Raw genomic sequence first — 20,793 nt, forward strand, 5'->3', positions numbered from 1 at the left:
ACGCGTCGTCACCAACGATCAAGTCCCGCTTAACACACTGTATTTGCTCCTTAGTGCACTCTGTGCTGGAATACCCATCCGGGGTGTAGTGGCCTACTCCACCACGTCCCCTGGCTAGCATATAGTCCATATTCGGCACAAATTTACCCAGTTTGCTTTGCCCTGCTTTGGAGAACTCCTTGGGGTACTTGACGCAGAGGAAGATCGCACCCGTTTTGGGTTGGATTGTCTTCCAAAATAGTCGCGATACTTTTAATTCAAACATGTTATCTAGAGGAACAGATTTCTTTGTTTTTCAATCACATTTATTTCATATTTTGTAATTTGTCAACTTTTTAACGATTTTTATAGTGATATAGGAATTCATATTGTTTTTTTTTATTGATCCTTAACCATGTAAAACCCTAAAATATAAACTCACGATCTTTATTTCGCGTGGAAGAACGAGCTGATGAGTTTCAATGCATGAATGAATTTTTTTTCTTGTTTTTCCTTAATATCAAACGAATTATATGATAAAGAGTTATTTAAAAAATACAAATTTTTAAATGATATTTTGTTAATGTAATATAAAAATAATTGACATTTACAATTCATGCAGAAAAAAAAGCACAGTTGTTAAGTCATTGTACTGATGGTGCTTTCCCAATGTCCTTAGCTCATGTCAAGAAATACCGCTTCCTCGTCTTCCAGATCCGAATCAACATCCCGCTCATTCCCGGACTGGGAACTCTCCACCGAACTATCCAGATGCGCCTGTACCAAACTGTTCCAGCGATTCTTCTTTGTCGTTTCGTCCATACTGGCATCACTATCGTGCCCGTTACTATTAGCAGCTACCTTTATCCAGGGCAGCTTGCGTCCATGGTGGTTGTGAAGCTTCGGCCACCTCATACACGGTACAAGCTTCCGTAATCGTACCACAATCGAAAGTCCTCGTATTTCGTGCACCGTATGGCGTGGATCTATGGCACTGAACAGATTCAGCGGCACAATGTACCGTTCGTCAGTGTCCGCTTTTACGAACTGAAGCAACAGCGAGGTATGCTTCACCACCAGATCGTACCGTTCTACATCCGGTGCACTAACGCGCAGCACGACAAAGTATTTATCCTGATCCCAAACCGTCTGCGGATACCGGTAATCGCAAATGAGTGGCACTAGATGTAACTTCCGGTCCTTTTTTGGATGCTGTTTTGGTTCCTTTTCCACAACGGAATTTTCCTGCTGCTTTTCGCTTGGTTTTGGTACAACAACGGAAGCCAATTCCTTATCAATTTCTTCACCGGATACTTCAACAATACGAGCCGGCTCTCGGATTGCCTTTACTTGATTGTCCTCGGTTCTTGACGCCGTTATCTCTTTCATCATGTTCATCAGCTCTTCGTGGGTGAAGTTTACCTGCATATAGTCATCGTCCTCCGTGTCCGCTACCGTACTGGTTCCCTCATCATCATAATCACACTCGGTTTTTTGTAGCAGGGCCAGATTATCGTACACAATGTCGGAAATGATGGAAAACTCATCGGACGCATTACCATCGGCTAGTACCATCTCGTACCAGTTGCATCCTTCAATACGGTCCGGACCAGCACCCCAGGGAATGACGCGCGTCACCGAGGCAAACATTGTGCCGTGGTTGTGTTGCTCAAGCCATTTATCATAAATAGCATCCGAAACCTCGTCGGACCATTTGGTGTCACCGTTCGGGGGATGAATGTGCGCAAACGATCCCCTGATGGCCTATAGAAAAAAATGCAAATTATTAAAAAAATACAGTCATAAACGGTAGCTGTCGGAACCGCCGTAATCGTCCAGAACCTTTGGAACCATCCGGAACTGTCCGATTCCGACGTTTTCGGACGGTCGCGATTTCAACCGTCGATGTCCTTAGAATCAGCATTGAAATCACACCGTCGGAACCGGATCGGAACCGTGGGGTGCGTTCCAGATAGCCCATCACTAGTCCTTACCAAAAATGGAAGCTCACGCAGAAGACGGTTGGAAATCTTGTAAAGTCGGTTAGATTTAAACGTTCCACCAAAGTCAAGCAGGAACACTTCCAGCTCGTTACTGCTATCATCCTGCGGCAGCTTCACCACACGTGCACGGTGGTAATTGTTCTCGTAAAAAACGAGACAGTGCTGATGGAGCTGTGGATTTTCGAGCGGTTTTAGTTTACTTTCGTCCTGGATGAACTCTTTAATCGCCGAATCAACTTCCGATATTCTGATGGACAAATAGGAAACACATTAGCGTGTAAGGATTAAAAAAGGCGAAACACAACATTCCTTACCGATCACAACGATATACGTAGAAGTTGTCCGGTGCGAGATAGTGGCCAATCATTACGTTGTACGCTTTGTGCACCAGAAACGTATCAAACCGGTACTGTTCGCAGTCGTGCTGCAACGAGAGCTCTTCAAACGAGCTAGACGAGGAAGTGGTAGTGTTTAACTCAGCTGGAACCAAGCAGCTGCTCTTGCTAACGACATCCGGTTCACGTTCGACCAGTTTGTCATCTAGCTTTGATACAGTTTTGAAATTCTCTTCTTCAATTGTTGGAACTTTTCTCTCCAAAGTTGAACCGTTTTTTGAATTTTCATCCAGAATTGACTCCTCACGATCATTCTCCTTGCTGCTGACGTTTGTTTCGTTCAGAAAAAATGTCCTCTCCTGATCGCTAGATATCTGGTCCTCTTCCACATCATCCAGCTTACCCTCGTTCACCGTTTCCGCCTGTAGCTGTACCATTTGCATGGCCAACTTTTCACAATCGTCCACAATCGTACGTATCTGTTCGAACGTTTTCCTATCCCCGATGCCATACTGTTTGGAAATGATCGTGGCACCAACTCGCTTCGTCGTAACGGTCGTTTTTACATAGTCCAGCTGTTCGGACAGATGCAGATCATCGACCCATAGGGTATCCTTCAGTGCTAGCAGCACATTACTCTTCACGTAACAGTTGGCCCGATTTTCGTGCTCTTCGATCCATTGACGCACGGTCAGGGTGACCGTTTTGTCCCAATCCTGCTCGTAATCGTGCGGCACGAGTGCTGCAATGCGTACGTTAATTGCTTGCCCGGGAAGCTTGCGGAACTGGTCGGGAAGATGGAGCAGGGCGAAAGATTTTACGTGCACCATCCGGCCGGTATCGATTAGCTGCAGCTGTACATCGCAACTATCCACACTGAAAGCAAAAAAAAGGGGAGAGAATTCATCAGAACTATTTCCACTTAGTAGTCGTGTTCGCTTCACGCACTTTGATTCATCATAGTTAATGATGCGACAGCGCCAATAGTACTGCTCGTGGTAAACGGCACACAGTTCATTCCGGCGCGGCGTTCCATGCATCTGATGGCGGTCCTCGTTGGCGTAGTATGCCTGCATTGCAATGTCCTGTACCAAATATTGTCTGCTGTCCGTTAGCATCGTCCAATCGCTCGACCCTACAGGTTGATGCGCTTCCAGCCAGACGGCATAATGTGCCGGGGAGAACACGTGACAGATTTTTAACCTTATAATGCCATTTCTTGGCAGCGCGTCTGGTGCCACATCGTCCGGTGTCAGCGTATGCCGGAAGACACAGTTGCGAATGTTATGACAAACGGCAAGACCTAGCACGTGCGTACAAATCATGGATACGGCGCGTCCATCGGCGATTTTTGCACTCTCATGAATGCTTCGAATTTGCTGGAAGAAAATGAGTTGGAATTAAGCAATTAGCGATCTACAGTGAGTCAAACTAGTTAGGATTATTTTGTTGGTAAAAATAAGACTAATACATCAGGTGAAACTTACCTTAGCGTATTTAATCAGCTTCTCCGGTACCTTCGGCAGATGCTGCTCGAGAAAATCAACCAACCGCGGTAACTCCTGATTGTTATTCTCGTTCAACAGCACCAACGAGGACGGTTTCCCCTTCGGTTGCTTGCCCTCGGACGCCAGGTACGGTGACTCATAGTACTCGAACGAACAGGCATACCGCCGCGTAAACGTAGACCACGTAGGTGGCAGGGAATAGTGCACAATATGCTGTGCTTTCGTGATCTTCAAATCTCCCAACAATTCATCACTGCACACAAACACCACCATGTCGCCCGGCAGCTGTTCATCCCAGTTCCGGAATCCGGCATGCTGCTGCAACACCGTCCGCTCATTACACACAATGTGGTTGATCGAAGCATGCTTCAGCGTGTTCACGATCGGAACGAGATCACCACTATCCTTCCCAAACACGATCGTACGCTCATTCCGATAGTCGTGCTGTCGCAGCTGCCGTAGCAGTTCGAGCTCCTTCTGTTGCTCGCCGGCAAACAGACGGAACCTAAAGTCGGCCTTCGTGTACACGGCCGCCTCCAGGAATGCTCCGATGCAGATGATCATGTTGTGATAGCGCTGCAGAAACAATCCAAGCACCGATATCCAACAGCTAGCCGTGACGATCATCTGCAACCCTTCCTTGTCGCAGTTTTTACACACAAGCCGCAATTCCGCCGCAAAGTTGGCCCACATTTCTTCGATATTATCGATCACCACCGTTTGGATGCGTTTCCGGACGAATGCTTCCGGTGCACTTTCGTAAAGCCGCCGGTATGCGGGTGCCGTCGTGACCAGGATGGCACACCCATTGAAGAGAAGATTCTAAGCGGGTCGGAAGGGAGAAGAAAAGGAAGGTAAAAAAAAACGGTCTAGCTAACCCAAAACAGCCAGGACGCGAATGAAACGTACGCAAATTTTCGTCACCGTCCGTATGCCGTAACATTCCAGCACGGCTAGATCGGCATGGGCGGCTGAGTTGAGCAACTTCCGGCAGTAGTAGGCTATCCGTTGCACTTCGCGCGACGAGTAGCATACGATGATGGCGACCGGACCGGCATCGGATGGTACGAGTGACTCTTCTATTTGTCGCTGAAAAAAGGGAAGAGGAAAAATCAGTATAAAGGGCAAACATTTTGAAGCACAATTAGCACTAGAACGACCAAGATTAGGAAAGTGCTGCTTCGACCGGTTTTAAATCGCTTTACCTACTCTTCTTTCCTCGTTCAAATCAGTGACAAGAGTGAGTTTTCTCATGTGCACTCCAGTATGCTAGAGCAGAATCGATGCAAAACGCCGTAAAAATAAAGGAGTAACGAACGAATTGCGCACATAATTTGTGGGTCCCTACGTAAGGAGCCAGGACGAAGAAAAAATGAGAGCTAGGTAGATTAGAAAAAATCGGTTTTTTCCTCGATTTTTTCCGGTTGAAACAAATTCAACTCGGTTTTCCCCGGTTAAGTGGTCACACCCTGTGTGACGTTTAGAAATCCAATCGAATACGAATCGCGAATCGATCCGAGCCCCGAATCTGACAACACTAATTTGAAGCACAATTAAACATACCTGCACGATGGAACATACGGCCGGTAGATAGGCGAACGTTTTGCCTGTATTTGCCCCATTCACGCAGATGAATGAATTATCACGCAGTATGTGTGGCCATGCGTACGCTTGCAGACGAAGCAGCTTCGTAATGCCCAACTGTTCCAGATTTTGGTGCACACGGGGGCTAAAATTGGCCGCCTCGATACGATCGATTGGATGCGGGAGTTTGGTACCGTGCACCAGCACCCGATGATGACTCCGGCGGGAGAAAAGACTACAAAGAAGAAGGAAGGGTGTATTTGTAGCGGATGTATGGCTTGAGAGTTCGGGTTTCAATGTACACAAAAGACGCAAATGTCCAAGCAAACAGCCGTACTTCACTTTATTAATTGGTACAAGCTTAACTTTCAAAACATGGATTAATTTCATTTTTCCACCAAATCTCGACCGAGTTGGGTGGCTCTGGTGGTGGTGATGTTTGTTAAATTAAAATTCAAACATTTACATAAAACGGTTGATAAATTCCAAGAAATGGTGCGCTTCGAGCACTTAGCATAAAATAAGATAAAGAAATATAATACTTGCAGAAGTATCTGGGTTAAAGGTTGTTCGAGTCCGAGCTATCTAATGCCAACTTTTGTTTGCCGACTTGATCGAGTTCAAAAAAGGTAAATTACGGTTTAACGCTTACCATTTCTCGTTCTGTATTACTTTTTCAAATCGTTTCAACGCGGCATTACTCTCAACCGTGGGCAATTTCTCGGACGGTAGCAGGTTAGCGAACGGGATGGTAGCCGGCACCATTGCTGGAGAGATTTTCGGTTGCTCTTCGGTGGCAGGAATGGTTGGTTTCGGTTGGGATAGCCTTGCTTTTGCTTTGGCAATTTTTTGTAGAAATTTTTGAGCCGATTCACTACCACTCTTGGTTGTTGTCGGTTCCGGGGACGGAACTTGCTCTTTCGGTACATTTTTGTTCGTCAACATAAGCTCATATTCCGCCTCTATCGATTGGGCAACGTCAATTGTAAGCGAATTTGGACTCAGCCGGATCTGATCTAAAGAATTGTCCTTTACCAGTTGCGTGGACAGTTCTTCAGCAGCCGCCTTTGGAGATTCAGTTGCTACCAGGCTGTTCGATTTTGTCGATGCCGATGACGATGATTTTGTGTTACCACTCTGTGCCGAAGCATTTTTCATCTTTTGTGCCATTTGGTAACGGATTTTTTTATTCAAGTGTGATAACCCTTTTTTCCTCGTTTCGCTGGACAAGCTCGATCCGTCACCTTTTTGTGAACCAGCAGCAGATACAATACTTCCATTTGCAGCGGAAGCTGGTGGGGCTGGTGGGGCTGGTGGGAAGGGTTGCTTACGCTCACCACCCACCATACTGGCCGACTCGTCAAAGCTGAACTCATTCAACCCATCGGAGATAATCGAAAGTTTGCGCAGCTTTACGTTCACATCGTACGCTACCGAATCGTCCAGTGATCCGTTAACGATCGACGAAGCACGGCTCGAACCGACCGTTTGGTTTTCAAACATATCTGTAAAAGAAAACAAAACCGGTTAATAATTAGACTTGGGAGGAGGTAATGGTTCGGAAAGACATTACAGTGTTTTACAGACTATTTTTGAAAATATTGAAAAAGAAGTTAAATATGTATTGGTAAATGGTAATGGGAAACAAAAGTTCTTTACAGAAATTTAAAATGCAATTCCCTATAGCAAAAATAGCCTGTAAAACGCTCGACGCTGCTACTTACAGGCCAAAAAATACTCCGAATCCACAGTGATGCCCATGTATTGGTCGGACAGCACGTTCGCCACGTTAAACGTCTTGCTTTTCGAGTGAAACAGCAAATCACCGAAATCGATCGTATTTTTACCAATCTTGTACGAAGTCACATTCGTAAAGCACACTTTATCGATGCCATCTTTCAGCGAGCCAATCATTTTGTTGGCACTTTCATTCCACCGTAAGCATTCCGCTTTGCGTATCTGGTCCCCTATCGGATCGTACACCTGAGGGTATGGGAAAGAATTTTTGCAACCATTAGCTCGTGTTGTTGTTGGTTCCTCTGTCCCCCACGTTTGGAGAAGTCCATTTACTTACACAGGATGCAGGTAAAACGTTTCGTATCAAACCACGCTGGACGAGCGTGTTGGAGGTGTCCTGAAACTTTTCCGGCAATGGCGTCATGCGTTGCGTGTCACTAGCAGCTTCCGGTTTGCCTTCGTCGATCATCCACAGATGGTATGTGGCATGTCCAGTATGGTCCTCACGAATGCCTTTCACGATGCAACGGGTCCAGCGTGTGAGCGATGGAATGTAATATCCGACGAGCTGGAAGCGACATCAAAGCGGATCAATTTACAAATGGTGCTCGCAACCATTTGGCTAGAACCTTACCTCGTTCAGCTCGTAGTGTTTCTTCTTCTCACTGGCGTGGTGCTGCTCACAGTACTCGTCGATTGCATCCTCCAGCTTTTTGGACTGCTTTTTCTGGCTTCCCGGATGGAACGGTTTGTACCAAAACTTGTGCGGATCGACAAAGCACGTGATGAAAATTTGATTTTCCATTTCTTTACCGGTTGGTTTTAGAGAAACCAAGCTTCCCCAGTCAAGTGGATGTTACTATGCCGGATAGCTTGGGTTGCGGTGTAAAAAATTTGCAACAAAAGATACGCTTCGAAGAAATACCTTCCGCAACAGAGGCAAAAATGCGCGACTGTTTACCGGAATGTGATGCGGATGACAGTTTGCGGTGCGAGCGAGTTGGCAGCATGATTTCCTTTTCGTTCGATTGCAGTGCTGTACAGGGTGTGGTATGCGCAGATTATTTTTTCAAAAAAGGACAAGTTTTTGAAACAAATCAATTTGGAAATTGATATTGAATGCTTTTTTATTTTATTTGCTACAACTGTTTTGATATTGATAAATTTTGGGTGGTATCTTTTTAATTTTGAGGCTGCGACTCTCGAGTGATTTCATTTTCTCAGCTGCGGAGAGATTTTTTACAGATTCACATCGATTTCAGCAGTTTAAAATTTCGCTTAACCCGGGACCTTCTCGATTTTCATAAGGCTGAAACCTTAGTTTTAATTTTTTTCGACAGTTCAACATCGATTACAAAAGCCGCACAGGCAGCAAGAGATTTGAAAAAAAAAGATCCCAGGCCACGGGAAATTTTAAATTATAGAATTGGTTCAAGAACTGTGAAAAAATCTCAATTTTGTGATTTCAACTATTTCTCTGTTGACTCGTGTACATACTGTGATTGTGCAAGCGCCAGGTACTCAAAACGCGATTTGAAAGCGAGAATATTTCATATATACTCATGAAGCCCTTACCACACGATGAAAAACGCTGTCATCAGCATGCACAATTCCGATTTGATTTTGGGTGGCAAATATCTGTTAAATGGAATATCAGGAGTTGTTTTTGTCCCGGATTCATACAAATAGCAAAAGAAAGCATTTAATTTGTCTTTTTGTGAATTTTGAGAGCGCATTTATTCTGAAAACATTTCATTTCAAATTTCAGAAAACATTATTCTGAACATTTCTGTTCAAATTTTGAAATAGGAATAGGAAATCGGAGTGTGTTATCACACGGGTGGAAGGCATTTTTCTTTCAAAAGCTCATATTGATGCAGATAGAATCAAAAATCAGCCGACAGAATATTCTCCCGTTTTCTCCCCTGAAGAACATGAAAATTTTGACCTAATGGAAAAAATCAACTGCAATTCCCGTAGAGCTAAACTGGCAAGTACTCCTTGCAGACCCATTGGAATCACGTTCCTCAGTGCTCTCATCGTACCCGAGACACTACCCTTCAAATACCGAGTCCCCTAGAGAAGGGGGCTCTGACGTACTAGATCATGTCTGATAAAGTTTTGTTTTTCTTATCGGAAAGGACTGATCTTATTGCTTGACTTTTTAGTACCACTTAGTGAGGAAAGTCAATCCTTACTACGGGGGTACGGTGCGGATTGGATTTTAGCCCAGGTCCTGTCTTATGAATACCGGCGCCGCTGTCGCCTGCACCCTCTACGGTTTAATCTACAAAGAAACCAATTTGCTAAAATATTACGGCTTGTATCGCATACACTCGGGAAAAAATCGGGTGCGACCATTCGCTGTTGGTGGGCCGATCGTACGAAGGGATGACCGTTCCCGGACTTTCATGCCGTTCCCTGCGACGTTGTTAGATCTACTTTAATCAGACGAATTGGGTTTTTCTTGGACCGTCCATGGCTAGATCGTTTGTTTGCTAAGGTTGCAGAATTAGCCTGTTAACCGTACGAGCCAGGAGAAGTTTCTGACCGCGGACCAAGTTCAACCAGCGACGGAATTCTTCCGAAGCAGTGTATAAGCACCAATGGAGTGTGGGACCGACATTCGTAGGGAAGGCAGAGGTGAAACTTTCTCATATTTGAGAGAATCTCTCCGAAGGATTTTTAGCATATATAGTTTAGTCTTATTTGTGATACAACAGTGCTCACTATTTTTATTTTTTCGACCATATCATGTTTTTTCCTCACAAAATTTCTCTAGACTAACTAGATTTTTTCCTGTCTTATTCAATTTATTTCTATTATAAAAAATGACAAAATCCCTCCAAATCACTCATGTACGCAGTACCCCTGCAAAACAATTTTCCCCATTTTGCACCTGTTGGTTCCGGTCTGTCACAGTTTGACAGTTTGCCCCCTTTGGCTTATGTCAAACGGTATGAATGCTTTTCTTTTCTGCATCTTTTTTCGCGTACACGTTTGGAGGGCAGCAGCGAATCTAGGTTTGCAAGTAGTAAAGTGAATTTTCTATCTCGGGTTTGTGCAAAATAGTCCCTCCGATAGTTGAACACAACAGAAAACGATTCATTATCCGGTTCCGGTCCCGGTGGTTTGGTTGAATCGAAACAGTTTCGCTGAGATATATAGAATAGAACGCGCTTCCCCAATCTCTTCCCGAAAAGCACACGACGCGAAATCATGCCGCGAGGTAGTTACTGTTTGCTTTGTTTCAGTAAAGATGGTCACAGATGTATCAAGAGAGGGAGAGAAAGAGCAAAACAAAAAAAAAACAACCAATGCACTGAGACTGGTGCAGTTGCATCAATCTCCCCCACCTAATACACTCTCACCTGACGATCAATTTCTGTTTCGGGGGAACTGATTTTGTGGTGTTTTTTTGTGTTTGTTTCCGTAGGAAAGTACGTTAACCACAAAGGGCGCAATCGCAACTTTACCAATCCGGAAGAGCTAGAAGCACAGCGGAAGAAGGACGAGGAGGAGAAAAAATGGCGCAAGACGCGGGAACAGGGCTCGGACGATGATGACGAGGATGAGGATGATAATGATGACGAAGAGGATGATTCGGACTCCGACTCGGACGATGATAAGGCGAAAGGTGCCCAATCGGTAATACAGATACAGAATCCGAACCGTGTCGCAAAGAAATCTCACCGGAAGGTGGAAGCGGTGGAGGAGGATGAGGAGCCGCAGCTGACGCGCCGGGAGAAGGAGGAGTTGGAAAAGCAGCGGGCAGCGGCCGCCTACCAGAAACGGCACGCCGAAGGTAAAACGGCCGAAGCGAAGGCTGATCTGGCACGGTTGGCCATCATCAAGCAGCACCGTGCGGAAGCGGCGGCAAGGCGTGAGGCTGAAAAGAAAGGTAAGCACCTGGTAAGGTATGTGTGCGGATGTTATAATTAACTCTCGCTTTCGTGTCCTTTTCGTGTCCCACGCCCAGAAAAAGAAGCCAAAATGAAGAGTGGCGAATCGTAGAGCTTACGCGAGTCGTGTGGCCAAGGAGCAGCATCTAGTAGGTTAACGATCGCTGATTATTACCCACGCCCGCGTTGGTATACTGTCTCGGATGTTTTTTTTTGTGTGTGAGTATGAGTGCAGCGTGCGATTCCCGTCCTGGAGCAATGTCTGCTAGACACGACGAACCCTGAATCCCGGATCCCTACTTCTAGTGGATAAGTTGAGAACGTCGCGAGACGTCCGAATTCTTCCCCTTTTCCTCTACTAGAGTGTTGTACATCGATACGCAGTAAATTTAATTGTACGATAAATATAAAACTCTAATCGGCCATACTGTTTGTAGCGTAGAGTAAAGGGTATATTTTGCGAAATTCGTACATCCATCAGTTTATTAAAATCGCTTCAATCTAATCGCTACTCACGTTAAAGTTAAACCGAAACTGATTATCCGAAGGAACGATTATGCCTACATTTGTTTTTCGAACAGTTTTCACGTTATCTTGCTTCTTATCCACGCCACTAGCCTTTACTTCCAGTTGCTGCTCCGGTTCGTTAACATCAACTGAGAAATTAAATTTAAAATTCTTATCACCATTTAACACTGCCGATTTCTTCACAAATGTGTGCTTTGTGGTCGTTTCCTTCGGTTTATCGAACCGTACACTGTCCGGATTGACGGCCATCGTCTGCTCTTCGGCGGCCATTTTACTCCGATAGTCACCAAAGGTGGTGCGCATAATTTGCCTCTTGCGGATGATAGGTTGTGTGCCACTTTTCAGCGTGTTGATCAGCTTGGATGTTTCCTCAACTGGAATCAACATTTACAGGATTGGTTAGGATTTGAACAAAACAAAAAACCTCATTTTAATTTAGACAAACCTTTTTTGTTGTTTTCACGAACGCTCGGTAGGTTGAGTGTTGTTTCGAGCTGCTGAATGCACCAGTACAATTCCAGCTCAAACTGCCGATCGGCCTCGGATGGTGCGGATACATTGGATCCGCTTCCGGAACCAGCACCAGAAGCATTAGAAGCTGGAGCTGCCGGTGTTGGGATGGAACTGGTGGGCCGTGGAATCGATTTAAGTTTTCCAGTGTTTTTGTGTAATTTTATTTTCGGAGGGGCCATTGTTGAGCTGGCGTGTTTTATTTAGCCGGTCCAGAATTAAACCAGAAAGGTGTGTTTTTAATAACAGACAGTAAATGTCAAAAAATGGTGTGTTTACGGTGTTCGATTTCGAAAACTGCTGTCAAAATTCGAAATAGCGCGGGCGGCAACCTTGTTCGCTTCAGGTGCGACAATGAGTGTTGCATAACTTTGGGCCCTTTTTTAAAATTACGCGGGTTTCTTTGCAGGCAAACAAACAATAAATTATTTTTTAACAAAAAATAAAATAAAATAATAAATAGTAGGTAAAACAGGTTAGAACGAACACCGTAAGATTAATTTAAATATCTTTAGATTCATAAATCTCATTTATTTTGCATACAATTTTTTTCCAAATAATTCCTTCTATTTTGAAAGTCGTTTAATCAAAAACAGGTAATCGACAAGCAGTTTTAACTTGTGCGGAAAAGACGGATACATGTTACGGGAAAGATGGACACGTACTGAAAATTTTTGAAGCTAAACTATTATTCCAAACACCATTTTTTGGTTTTCGCCTGACTATGTGATGAAAAAATATTAATGGTTCTGGCAGACTACTGTAGAGGTGTTGAGACATCCCGTGAGGAAGCAAGAGGAGCATTCTAAACATCCTGTTTTAGCTTCTAACTTCGACAATTGGCAATTACTAGCTAGATTAGTTAACTTGTTGGATCAGCTCTGTAAGCCGCTCTGTTTTTCCGCCAATTCAAACGCCAGCATTCGAACGTCGTTCATTGAAATCCGATAGAATCTCTGTACTAAGTCAACATTTAAAAAGAAGCAAACTTGCAGTCTTCTATACATCGCCCATATTCTTAAGAGCATCCCTAGCCGCTTCTGCTATGCCATACTCAGGCGAACCTTCCGGTTCTAGTGACAATATCCGTTCACTTTCGGACAAAAGTCGTTGCACTTCCTTCAACCGACGGCGTAGCTCCGTTCGCTGTATAACACCACCCTGAAACAATTGGCCTGCCTCTATCAACAGTGGGACATGCATCTCGTACATGATGGTACCTCGCAGTCTGCTCAATCCAGGCTCCAGCTGATCCACTACCTCGAGCAAATCACGGCAGAGTGTTTCTTTGCGCTTCAGCTGCTCCTGACTGAGCTGTGGTATAAGGTATCCTTCTATCTTACCGTACAGTTCGCAGAGCGAATGCTTGACCGATAATAGCAGATAGTGATTAGCGTGCAGTACCGTGCTCTGCGTGTGTAGGAATGATTCCAATCCACCAACATCATTACTACAAATGCTTTCGAGCTGTTGGGATAGCTTTTCGAGCAGCAGTATAACCGACTCACAGGACAGACTGTTTGAGCATTGGTGACAGCGCCATTCCGATTCTTGATTGAGTGGATTCACCGGCAGGATGAGTCCTCTTCGGCATTTACTACATCGAAAGGCACTACAGTACGTGCCAAGCTCGGTAGCATCGGTACAGCGACGACAGTTGCAGTCGAAAAACTTTTCCTCCTTTAAATGCTGGCGTCGTTTGAGCGTTCCTTGGAGGATGTGTGCGTAGGTCAGTGTAAGTGGTTCACCTGCCTTCACATATCTTAGGACTCGCACGGTTAAGTGGTGTGTTTGAAGTTCATCCGTGTGGCCGGTGTTTGGTGTACAGTCGTGCATGAGCAGACAAGCTTTCGGAAAGAGTGCACGAGCCTTGATTGGATCTTGGCCGACCTCGAACGCGTTAACCTCGATGATGCCGCAGATAGTGTGAAGTTCCTGTTCGGTGTAGTCTTCGGCGAATCCCCACTCGCTTCGGATTCGTTGCACTATCTCTTTCTGATTACGATTCCACAGCTTCGGTATCTGGTGCCGCACGTCATTCAAAGGATCCATATCCAGCAAGCGATCATAATTGGCGGGATCGATGGTTTTCAACAGCATGCAGCGTAGTGTAAGTACAGCCTCGTACATCAGCTTCACCTGGACGGGAGTGGACGATTGGAGCAGCTTGTGGACAGCTTTATCCCGCAGTGGAATGCATTCAAGTTGCCGGTGACTACTAAGACCGTGGCAGTCTGGAGCACACAGTTGCCAGTTACAGCTGTCACATCTAAGGATAAGGATTTAGGTAGAGTGATGGAAATAGTATGAGATTTTCAGGATCTTACCTGTGCACAACGCTTCCCGGTGTGAAGGAACTGTGACAACCCAAACAGACTGGTTCAGTTTCCGCACAGGGACCCACAACGAGTGGTGGTGTTTCGATGATGACTTCACCCGCTTTGAGGTCACGTGCAGCAACGAGATATCTGAGAAGAATAGTTGAGAGCAGGACAATCGAAGGTAAATACAGCTTAAGTAATAAATGCTGAGAACTCAATTCTTACCTTCCAACCTGTTCCGAACGTTTGACTAAATAAGATGTCTCGTCTTCCTTCACATCATCAGCTCCATTGCCCTGTTCTGAAGCTTTTCCAACATCTTCCTTGCAATTTCCGTATCCGGATGGTTGGTTCTGTTGCTTCTTATGCTTCTGTGAATAGAAAACAAATAAAAAAAATTAAACGCTGAATGATTGGGAAAAATTGTCCAATGCTCATAGGCAGATCAAAATATTGCAGCCAAACTCCATAACAACATAGACGTGTGTGTGTGTTTTTTTTTGTTTGTTTCGCCGATTGTTGTAAGTAGGAATTAATCCACCTGTTATACCAACCCATCCCGTAACGGACGAAAAACGCATCCCAATTATGGATGCACCACGCGGTAGCTTTCCTGTTTACAGAGTTAATTAATTAGCCGCTAGTTGGTAGGGGATGTTGGTAGCCAAACAACGCGCAACGTTTGAAATCGTGTTATGCATTTTTGCATGCTTGCCCTTCATTGATTATTAACGAACGTGTGTGCGCGCCCACACACACACACACACGCACACACACACACACACACACACACACACACACACACACACACACACACACACACACACACACACACACACACACACACACACACACACACACACACACACACACACACACACACACACACACACACACACACACACACACACACACACACACACACACACACACACACACACACACACACACACACACACACACACACACACACACACACACACACACACACACACACACACACACACACACACACACACACACACACACACATACACACACACACGCTGTTGTGTTGTTGTGCGAATGGATTGCATTTGCATGCATTTATGCAACATTGAGTGGGGCGTCTTTCCATCGCAACTTTACGGATTTTGCACCCAAATTTGGCTCGTTTTTTATGTTTTTGAAAATTCTGCGGTAAGCGATGACACGTACACGAGTGTTGGACATGCCGACTTTCTGAAGTGCATTTTACCGGCTCGAATGTGCATGAACGATGCACGAGCGTGTGAGCTGGTGGTGGTTTAATGCTTTTCGGGCACTTGTCTTCTCTCGTTAAATGTTTAATTATTTTTGAAAAAAAACTGGTAGTTTTCATGCACACTTTTAAACGAAGGGCCCCGGCAAACACGATGAAATCATTTTCAGTCACTGATTAATGGTTAATCAAAAGGAATGGTAGTTTGGAGCGTTTGGAGTGTTTGCGAATGAATCATTGATCGTTAGCTGATTGCTGTGTCGGGTGTGATGCATTTTAAAGCGATTTATTTTGTATTCTATCAAATTGGTACGGTGAAAAATACATTATAGTACAATTGGTGAAATATATTTAACTGAAAACTTTGGGGAAGTATAAACTTTTATTTTGAAATCCTTTAGGCGATTCATCCTTCCGATTGAGTTAAGCTTTTTGAAAATATAGCAGCAGTGTAAGGAATGACAAGCACCTTCCCTTCAATCCAACAAATTATAAGAATTTCACAAGGAAAATAAACTAAACCACAAAGGCTATAAGCAAGCTTAGATAAGTCACTTTTTTATTGGGACTTGGCGGACGGATGACGGATGAATATTTCATTCAAAATCTCGCATTGGTTTTGTTATTGTAACGCTTCTTCTATGGTGCGGTTGAGTACAAATAGAGTAATCCATCAATACCTATACCTTGCATTAATAAAAGACAAGTGGAACTAAAATAATTGAGCCACTGTCAAAAAACTGCGGGAAAATTACAAAAAAGTGCTGGAAAGTGTTAAGAGTGCATGGCAAAGCACCTAAAACTTAATATTTCTTACTTTTGCAACCATCATAATTTTGCCGTGACTAATCCATTAATTAAATTTAAAGACTATCGGGAATATTTGAATGAAATTATAGTTAGAAAAGAATTTGTTATAAAATTGAAAAATTAAATTATTGGTAATCAACATCACTTCTTTAACGTTTTGCTAAATTTAGAGAAATAGCTAAAATTCAATAAACAGAAAAAGGCGTAATCTGATTTTATCCTATCTAATTATTGTCTAGGGTGATTCAAGCGGTCCTTACACGGCTGGACTGGGCATCGATTGTCCCCGCCGTTTGCAGGTAGTTATTCTACGTGTGAAATGAAGTCTAGAAAAACCAGTAATTTGTAGGTACCAATAACAGGTTTAACAAAACCTAATGTTATCTTAATATAAACCATTTTTTACGCAACATAACAAAGCGATTGATGCCATTTTCATTACCTGAATTGTTTTATGCCTTTTGTCGGTTTGTAGGAGCAAAAAAGGTACCTCATCATACTCATCTTATTATAATCGCTTCGGTACAGCCCGGTGAAAAAAAGAACTAACGGAGCAAAATTTCACTCCACAAAGAGAGAAGGAAACAGAGGGGGAAATGCGAAACAAAACGTTATGACCGGTACGTTTATCCACATTGAACGTGCTACAAAAATTATATAAAACAATAGCTTTTTGGGGTAATATTGATCAAGTACTAACATGTGCTCTGTGCATGCTCCAATGCGCATTCCTTAAGCGTTTCTTCACATAGGAGCCAGGGCCCTTTAAGAAGTTTTAAAGAAGAGAGTCTATTTTAGGTAAAATTTATTCGTTTTGTATCAGTATCAGTATATGGACACCAGAAAACGGTGCAATGCTCCAGTATAGGCTTAATTTACAACAAGGAATGTTGTGCACAGGTGTGATCCCCTAACAAGGTATCATACAGAATAATTTCGCTTACTTTCGCACAAGAATGCATTGGAGTAATACCTCTATAACACACTCCGAGGGTAGGATAACCCTTCTCAAGTAGCGGCGTCATACAAGAGCTCTTCCTACTTCCCGATACTACTTCTTACTCCTTATTGTTTTCAAAAGTTACCATAAATATTTTGAAAAACTTTTAAACCAAGAACAAATAAAAAATGCACTTATACAATGCGCATATTTTAATTTCATAATTTGTCCTGTACTTCTGCTAATTAAATGACATCTAACCCGGACTGTAACATGATAGAAAACTGCATGAAACTGCAATCGATGTAGCTACTTTGAGCTTCGCATGCTTCGCGAGTGAAAAGATACTTTCATCAAGTTGTGATGTGTGATGTGTATTTAAAAATAAGCGACTTAAAAAGCACACCTGTTTGCATTGCTCTACCAGTGGGAAAGGCCAAAACAATGCCTCAACAACGTCCACATAAAAAGAGGAAGCGAAATTGGAAGGAAACTCATATTATTATCTCATCTGTTTGCACATAGCGAGCACCCGTGTATGTATGTGTGTGTGTGTGTTGTGACAATATGATGGAAGTAGGACAAAATACAGACAAGAAACGATGAACAACACTGTGCAGTATTCGTTCGCGTTTCTCACAACCCACTCGACTCTTTCCGCGGTAGTAATGATCAGTTTCTTGTGAAAATGCCACTAAATAGTTGTCGTGCTCGGACTCGTGCGAACAATTGGCCGCAGGACAAAATGGTGGTACCGTACGTACGAGCCGTTACCTGGGAAGAGATATTTTATAATTAACTAAATAATTGTTAGCGTCTGTGCGTGTGCGTCACGTTGAGGAGAAGGCGTGTGAGAGTGTGTGCGAAATAGAACGAGGATGGTAAGCCAGTCAGCTAGCCAGCCAGTTCGTTGTTTTGCAGCGAGGCGTACGGAGACGTGGCGAGAATTGTCGTCTTACACGGGTAATGTACCGTGACCGGGTGTTGGGGTGTTGGGTAAGGATGCACTTGTGGTCGACGTACAGCGATCGTACGGGAGCATGTCTTTCAGCACCATTCCAACGGGTCTGTTGTGTTGGCTGCACACCGGTTGGAATGTGTTTTATCGTTTAGGGTGGAATTATTTCTAACAAGTTTAGTAAAGTGTGTGTTCATAGGTACCGGCTGGAATGTGACGGAATCTACGGGTATTTACTGTTTGTTTCGATTGCACGTTGTTTGGTCGGTAATTAAGTTGATTATGCTGTTAGTAAATTTACTAAACATCAGAAGAAGTACCTTAGACAATACAGATTATTGAATGTGATAAGCAGACAATTAAAATTAGATTTTTGGCATCATTGTACAAAAAAAAATCAGCAAGAAGTACCAGGCGCCTCCATTTAAAATCTTCAACTACCAGGCGCCTCCATCCAGTGTGACAATTATGAGATTGCAGAACAGTTTTTCTAACAAATGTATTGTTAACAAGTATTTGGTACGCATGATGCATTTTGTGTGTTTAACACAGAAAATAGCTGTTAAAAAATTAGATGAATTGATTACAAAGACATGACAGTACGAATCGATTCGGGTTAAAATCTGCACTATCCTTCCATAATCTGAACAGACTTTCCTGCCATATCAATTGCAAAATTTGACCAACAAACCATTACCTTCTTCTTGTGATGATGTGACGGCATGCTGTCTGTTTCACTTCACCAAAACACTGCACTCAGTACGTTCGAATAACTGCACTTAGAAATCCAAGAAAATCTTTAAAAAACGAATCCACTTCGATCGGATACAAATGCTTCACTATCGAGCGTACTTTACGGCAAAATCTCCTCGCCTCGAACCGTGCGTGAATGTGTGCGATGCCTTTCACGACAAATTTCACTCTTCTGTCACCAAGCACGCCGACGGACAGAACGTCCCACCACACAAAACGTCCGATTGCATACGGCGCGGAAATCGGTCGCTGGGAAAACGACGGTTTTTCTTATTTTTAGAACCACAAATCAACGGTCGCACAAAGTTACACACGGAACGGTCTCTTTCGTTTCTTTCCCCATTTCTATCGTTATGTTTCATTCACACACACACACACACACACACGCGTGCTCGTCGTCGTCGGATCACGCTTGATTGAGCGTGAGGCCACGAATCGTTTTCACATCGGAAATGCATGAAATTCGAGTCGCCCTTGCTAGCCTTGCCTTCTCGATACAGTTATTTATTTATTTATTCATTATAGTCTCCCGCGTGGAACGAATAGGAGCCACCTGGCCGACCGCGTGAGGTTAACACCGTACCACTGGACAGATGTTACCGATCAGCTTGCAGTAGCTGTAGCATCGTTTCACGGTCACATGTACGCCGGTGCAACTTGTTGCTTTAAACAAGTCGCATTTTGACACATCGACACGTCCCGAAGGTCCCCCTGTGTCACCGTACCGCCGTCAAATTTACCGTGACAAATGATGGACCGATTTCGGCCGGGTGAACGCCGGGTGGCTGATTCGCGTGCGTGTGTGTCGAAAACCCACTGTTGAAGGTTCCTGGTAACTTGAGATGCGTCTGTCAAACAGTCAATTAAACCGCTGCTGGTGCCCCCCCACGGTAAAACACTGTCCTAATGCTAATTTTACTCTCAATCAAAACGATTCCCGTTAAAACAAAAGAGGAAAAGTCTTGTGACAACTGTCTCTGCCCTCGTTTGAAGCTCGTTCCCGGTGACATGTGTCAGTTGCACTGTTTCACTTTTTCACTCACTCAATCATTCTAGCTCGGTAACCCTTTTCCGGCCTGTTATAGTAACAAGTTTTCTTTAAAACACACAAAAAAGCATCCTTCAGACGAGCGTGAACCGTTGTAGGAGAGAAAGATAGAACTTACGACCGGCGGCTTCTAGGTGACGTTTCGTACTGATGGCGTTTTCGTGCCGAGTTGCATCGGAAACGGCGGGCGGACCGTGCCCAGCTCGCTGGCGCACATTAACGGACGAGATTTCGTAAAACTTAAAACAAATAACATTAGCGTACCCGGTTCATCGGTTGGCTGTGTTTGAAGCGCAACGTTGTACTGGGAACCACAAATTGGCATGAGTGCAACTCGCGAGTGTGGCATCAAAGATGAAAGTGTTTTGTTTGATATTTTATAAATTTGGATGATTTAATAATCAGCTTGTTTTATTAATCAATACTGGTTTGTATGCTTGGAATGTATGTATGGAATACTAGGAAAATTAAACCAAAAATACATCAAATGCTAGTAAGTTACCTAAAAATGTAGTCTTTCTTGCGTTAGTTGCATATGTTTAGGCGTAAACGATTAATTATTGCATTTTAATGATTTACGATGATTGTCTTGTTTGGCATAATAAATAATACCAGTAAGCCATTTAATAGATTACTT

At 43.8% G+C, this 20,793-nt stretch overlaps 5 protein-coding genes across 5 annotated transcripts in view; 2 read left to right on the plus strand and 3 right to left on the minus strand.

The window, feature by feature from the left end:
* LOC126568538 (28 kDa heat- and acid-stable phosphoprotein) overlaps positions 1–11,176 on the plus strand; it is an 89,067-nt gene extending 77,891 nt beyond the window's left edge. Inside the window, exons 2-4 of the mRNA XM_050225033.1 lie at positions 10,347–10,375; positions 10,583–11,047; positions 11,126–11,176. Of these exons, the coding sequence (XP_050080990.1) occupies positions 10,366–10,375; positions 10,583–11,047; positions 11,126–11,160 (510 nt within the window). The 5' untranslated portion in view covers positions 10,347–10,365 and the 3' untranslated portion in view covers positions 11,161–11,176. The remainder of the gene's footprint in view (positions 1–10,346; positions 10,376–10,582; positions 11,048–11,125) is intronic.
* LOC126568604 (elongin-C) overlaps positions 1–20,793 on the plus strand; it is a 589,072-nt gene that overhangs the window by 129,259 nt on the left and 439,020 nt on the right. The gene's annotated exons all lie outside the window — the stretch shown is intronic.
* LOC126567744 (putative ATP-dependent RNA helicase SoYb) lies at positions 655–7,951 on the minus strand. The gene is made up of 11 exons (XM_050224021.1): positions 7,781–7,951; positions 7,484–7,714; positions 7,134–7,392; positions 6,062–6,914; positions 5,389–5,644; positions 4,735–4,914; positions 3,805–4,647; positions 3,266–3,696; positions 2,297–3,193; positions 1,974–2,229; positions 655–1,743 (listed from the first exon to the last, which is right to left on the minus strand). Exons 1-11 carry the CDS (start codon positions 7,949–7,951, stop codon positions 655–657), a joined length of 5,466 nt encoding a protein of 1,821 aa, XP_050079978.1.
* LOC126568481 (UPF0488 protein CG14286) lies at positions 11,530–12,268 on the minus strand. Its single transcript, XM_050224966.1, has 2 exons — positions 12,022–12,268; positions 11,530–11,950 (listed from the first exon to the last, which is right to left on the minus strand). The coding sequence occupies exons 1-2, from the start codon at positions 12,266–12,268 to the stop codon at positions 11,550–11,552; spliced, it is 648 nt and encodes a 215-aa protein (XP_050080923.1). The 3' UTR covers positions 11,530–11,549.
* LOC126567558 (SET domain-containing protein SmydA-8-like) lies at positions 13,086–19,079 on the minus strand. The gene is made up of 4 exons (XM_050223775.1): positions 19,053–19,079; positions 14,633–14,778; positions 14,414–14,554; positions 13,086–14,355 (listed from the first exon to the last, which is right to left on the minus strand). Exons 1-4 carry the CDS (start codon positions 19,077–19,079, stop codon positions 13,086–13,088), a joined length of 1,584 nt encoding a protein of 527 aa, XP_050079732.1.

This window comes from Anopheles maculipalpis, chromosome 2RL (assembly GCF_943734695.1).
Source record: "Anopheles maculipalpis chromosome 2RL, idAnoMacuDA_375_x, whole genome shotgun sequence".
In the NCBI taxonomy this organism is placed as follows: Eukaryota; Metazoa; Arthropoda; class Insecta; order Diptera; family Culicidae; genus Anopheles; species Anopheles maculipalpis.

Coding starts and splice junctions, on each gene's coding strand:
- LOC126567744 (XM_050224021.1), bottom strand. CDS start 7,951: ATGGAAAATCAAATTTTCATCACGTGCTTTGTCGATCCGCACAAGTTT. Junction 7,715..7,780: donor AACACTACGAGCTGAACGAG/GTAAGGTTCTAG, acceptor TGTCGCTTCCAG/CTCGTCGGATATTACATTCC. Junction 5,645..6,061: donor GTAATACAGAACGAGAAATG/GTAAGCGTTAAA, acceptor TCTTCTTTGTAG/TCTTTTCTCCCGCCGGAGTC.
- LOC126568481 (XM_050224966.1), bottom strand. CDS start 12,268: ATGGCCCCTCCGAAAATAAAATTACACAAAAACACTGGAAAACTTAAA. Junction 11,951..12,021: donor TCGTGAAAACAACAAAAAAG/GTTTGTCTAAAT, acceptor TGTTGATTCCAG/TTGAGGAAACATCCAAGCTG.
- LOC126567558 (XM_050223775.1), bottom strand. CDS start 19,079: ATGCCGTCACATCATCACAAGAAGAAG. Junction 14,779..19,052: donor CACATCATCACAAGAAGAAG/GTAATGGTTTGT, acceptor TTCTATTCACAG/AAGCATAAGAAGCAACAGAA. Junction 14,555..14,632: donor CGTTCGGAACAGGTTGGAAG/GTAAGAATTGAG, acceptor TATTCTTCTCAG/ATATCTCGTTGCTGCACGTG.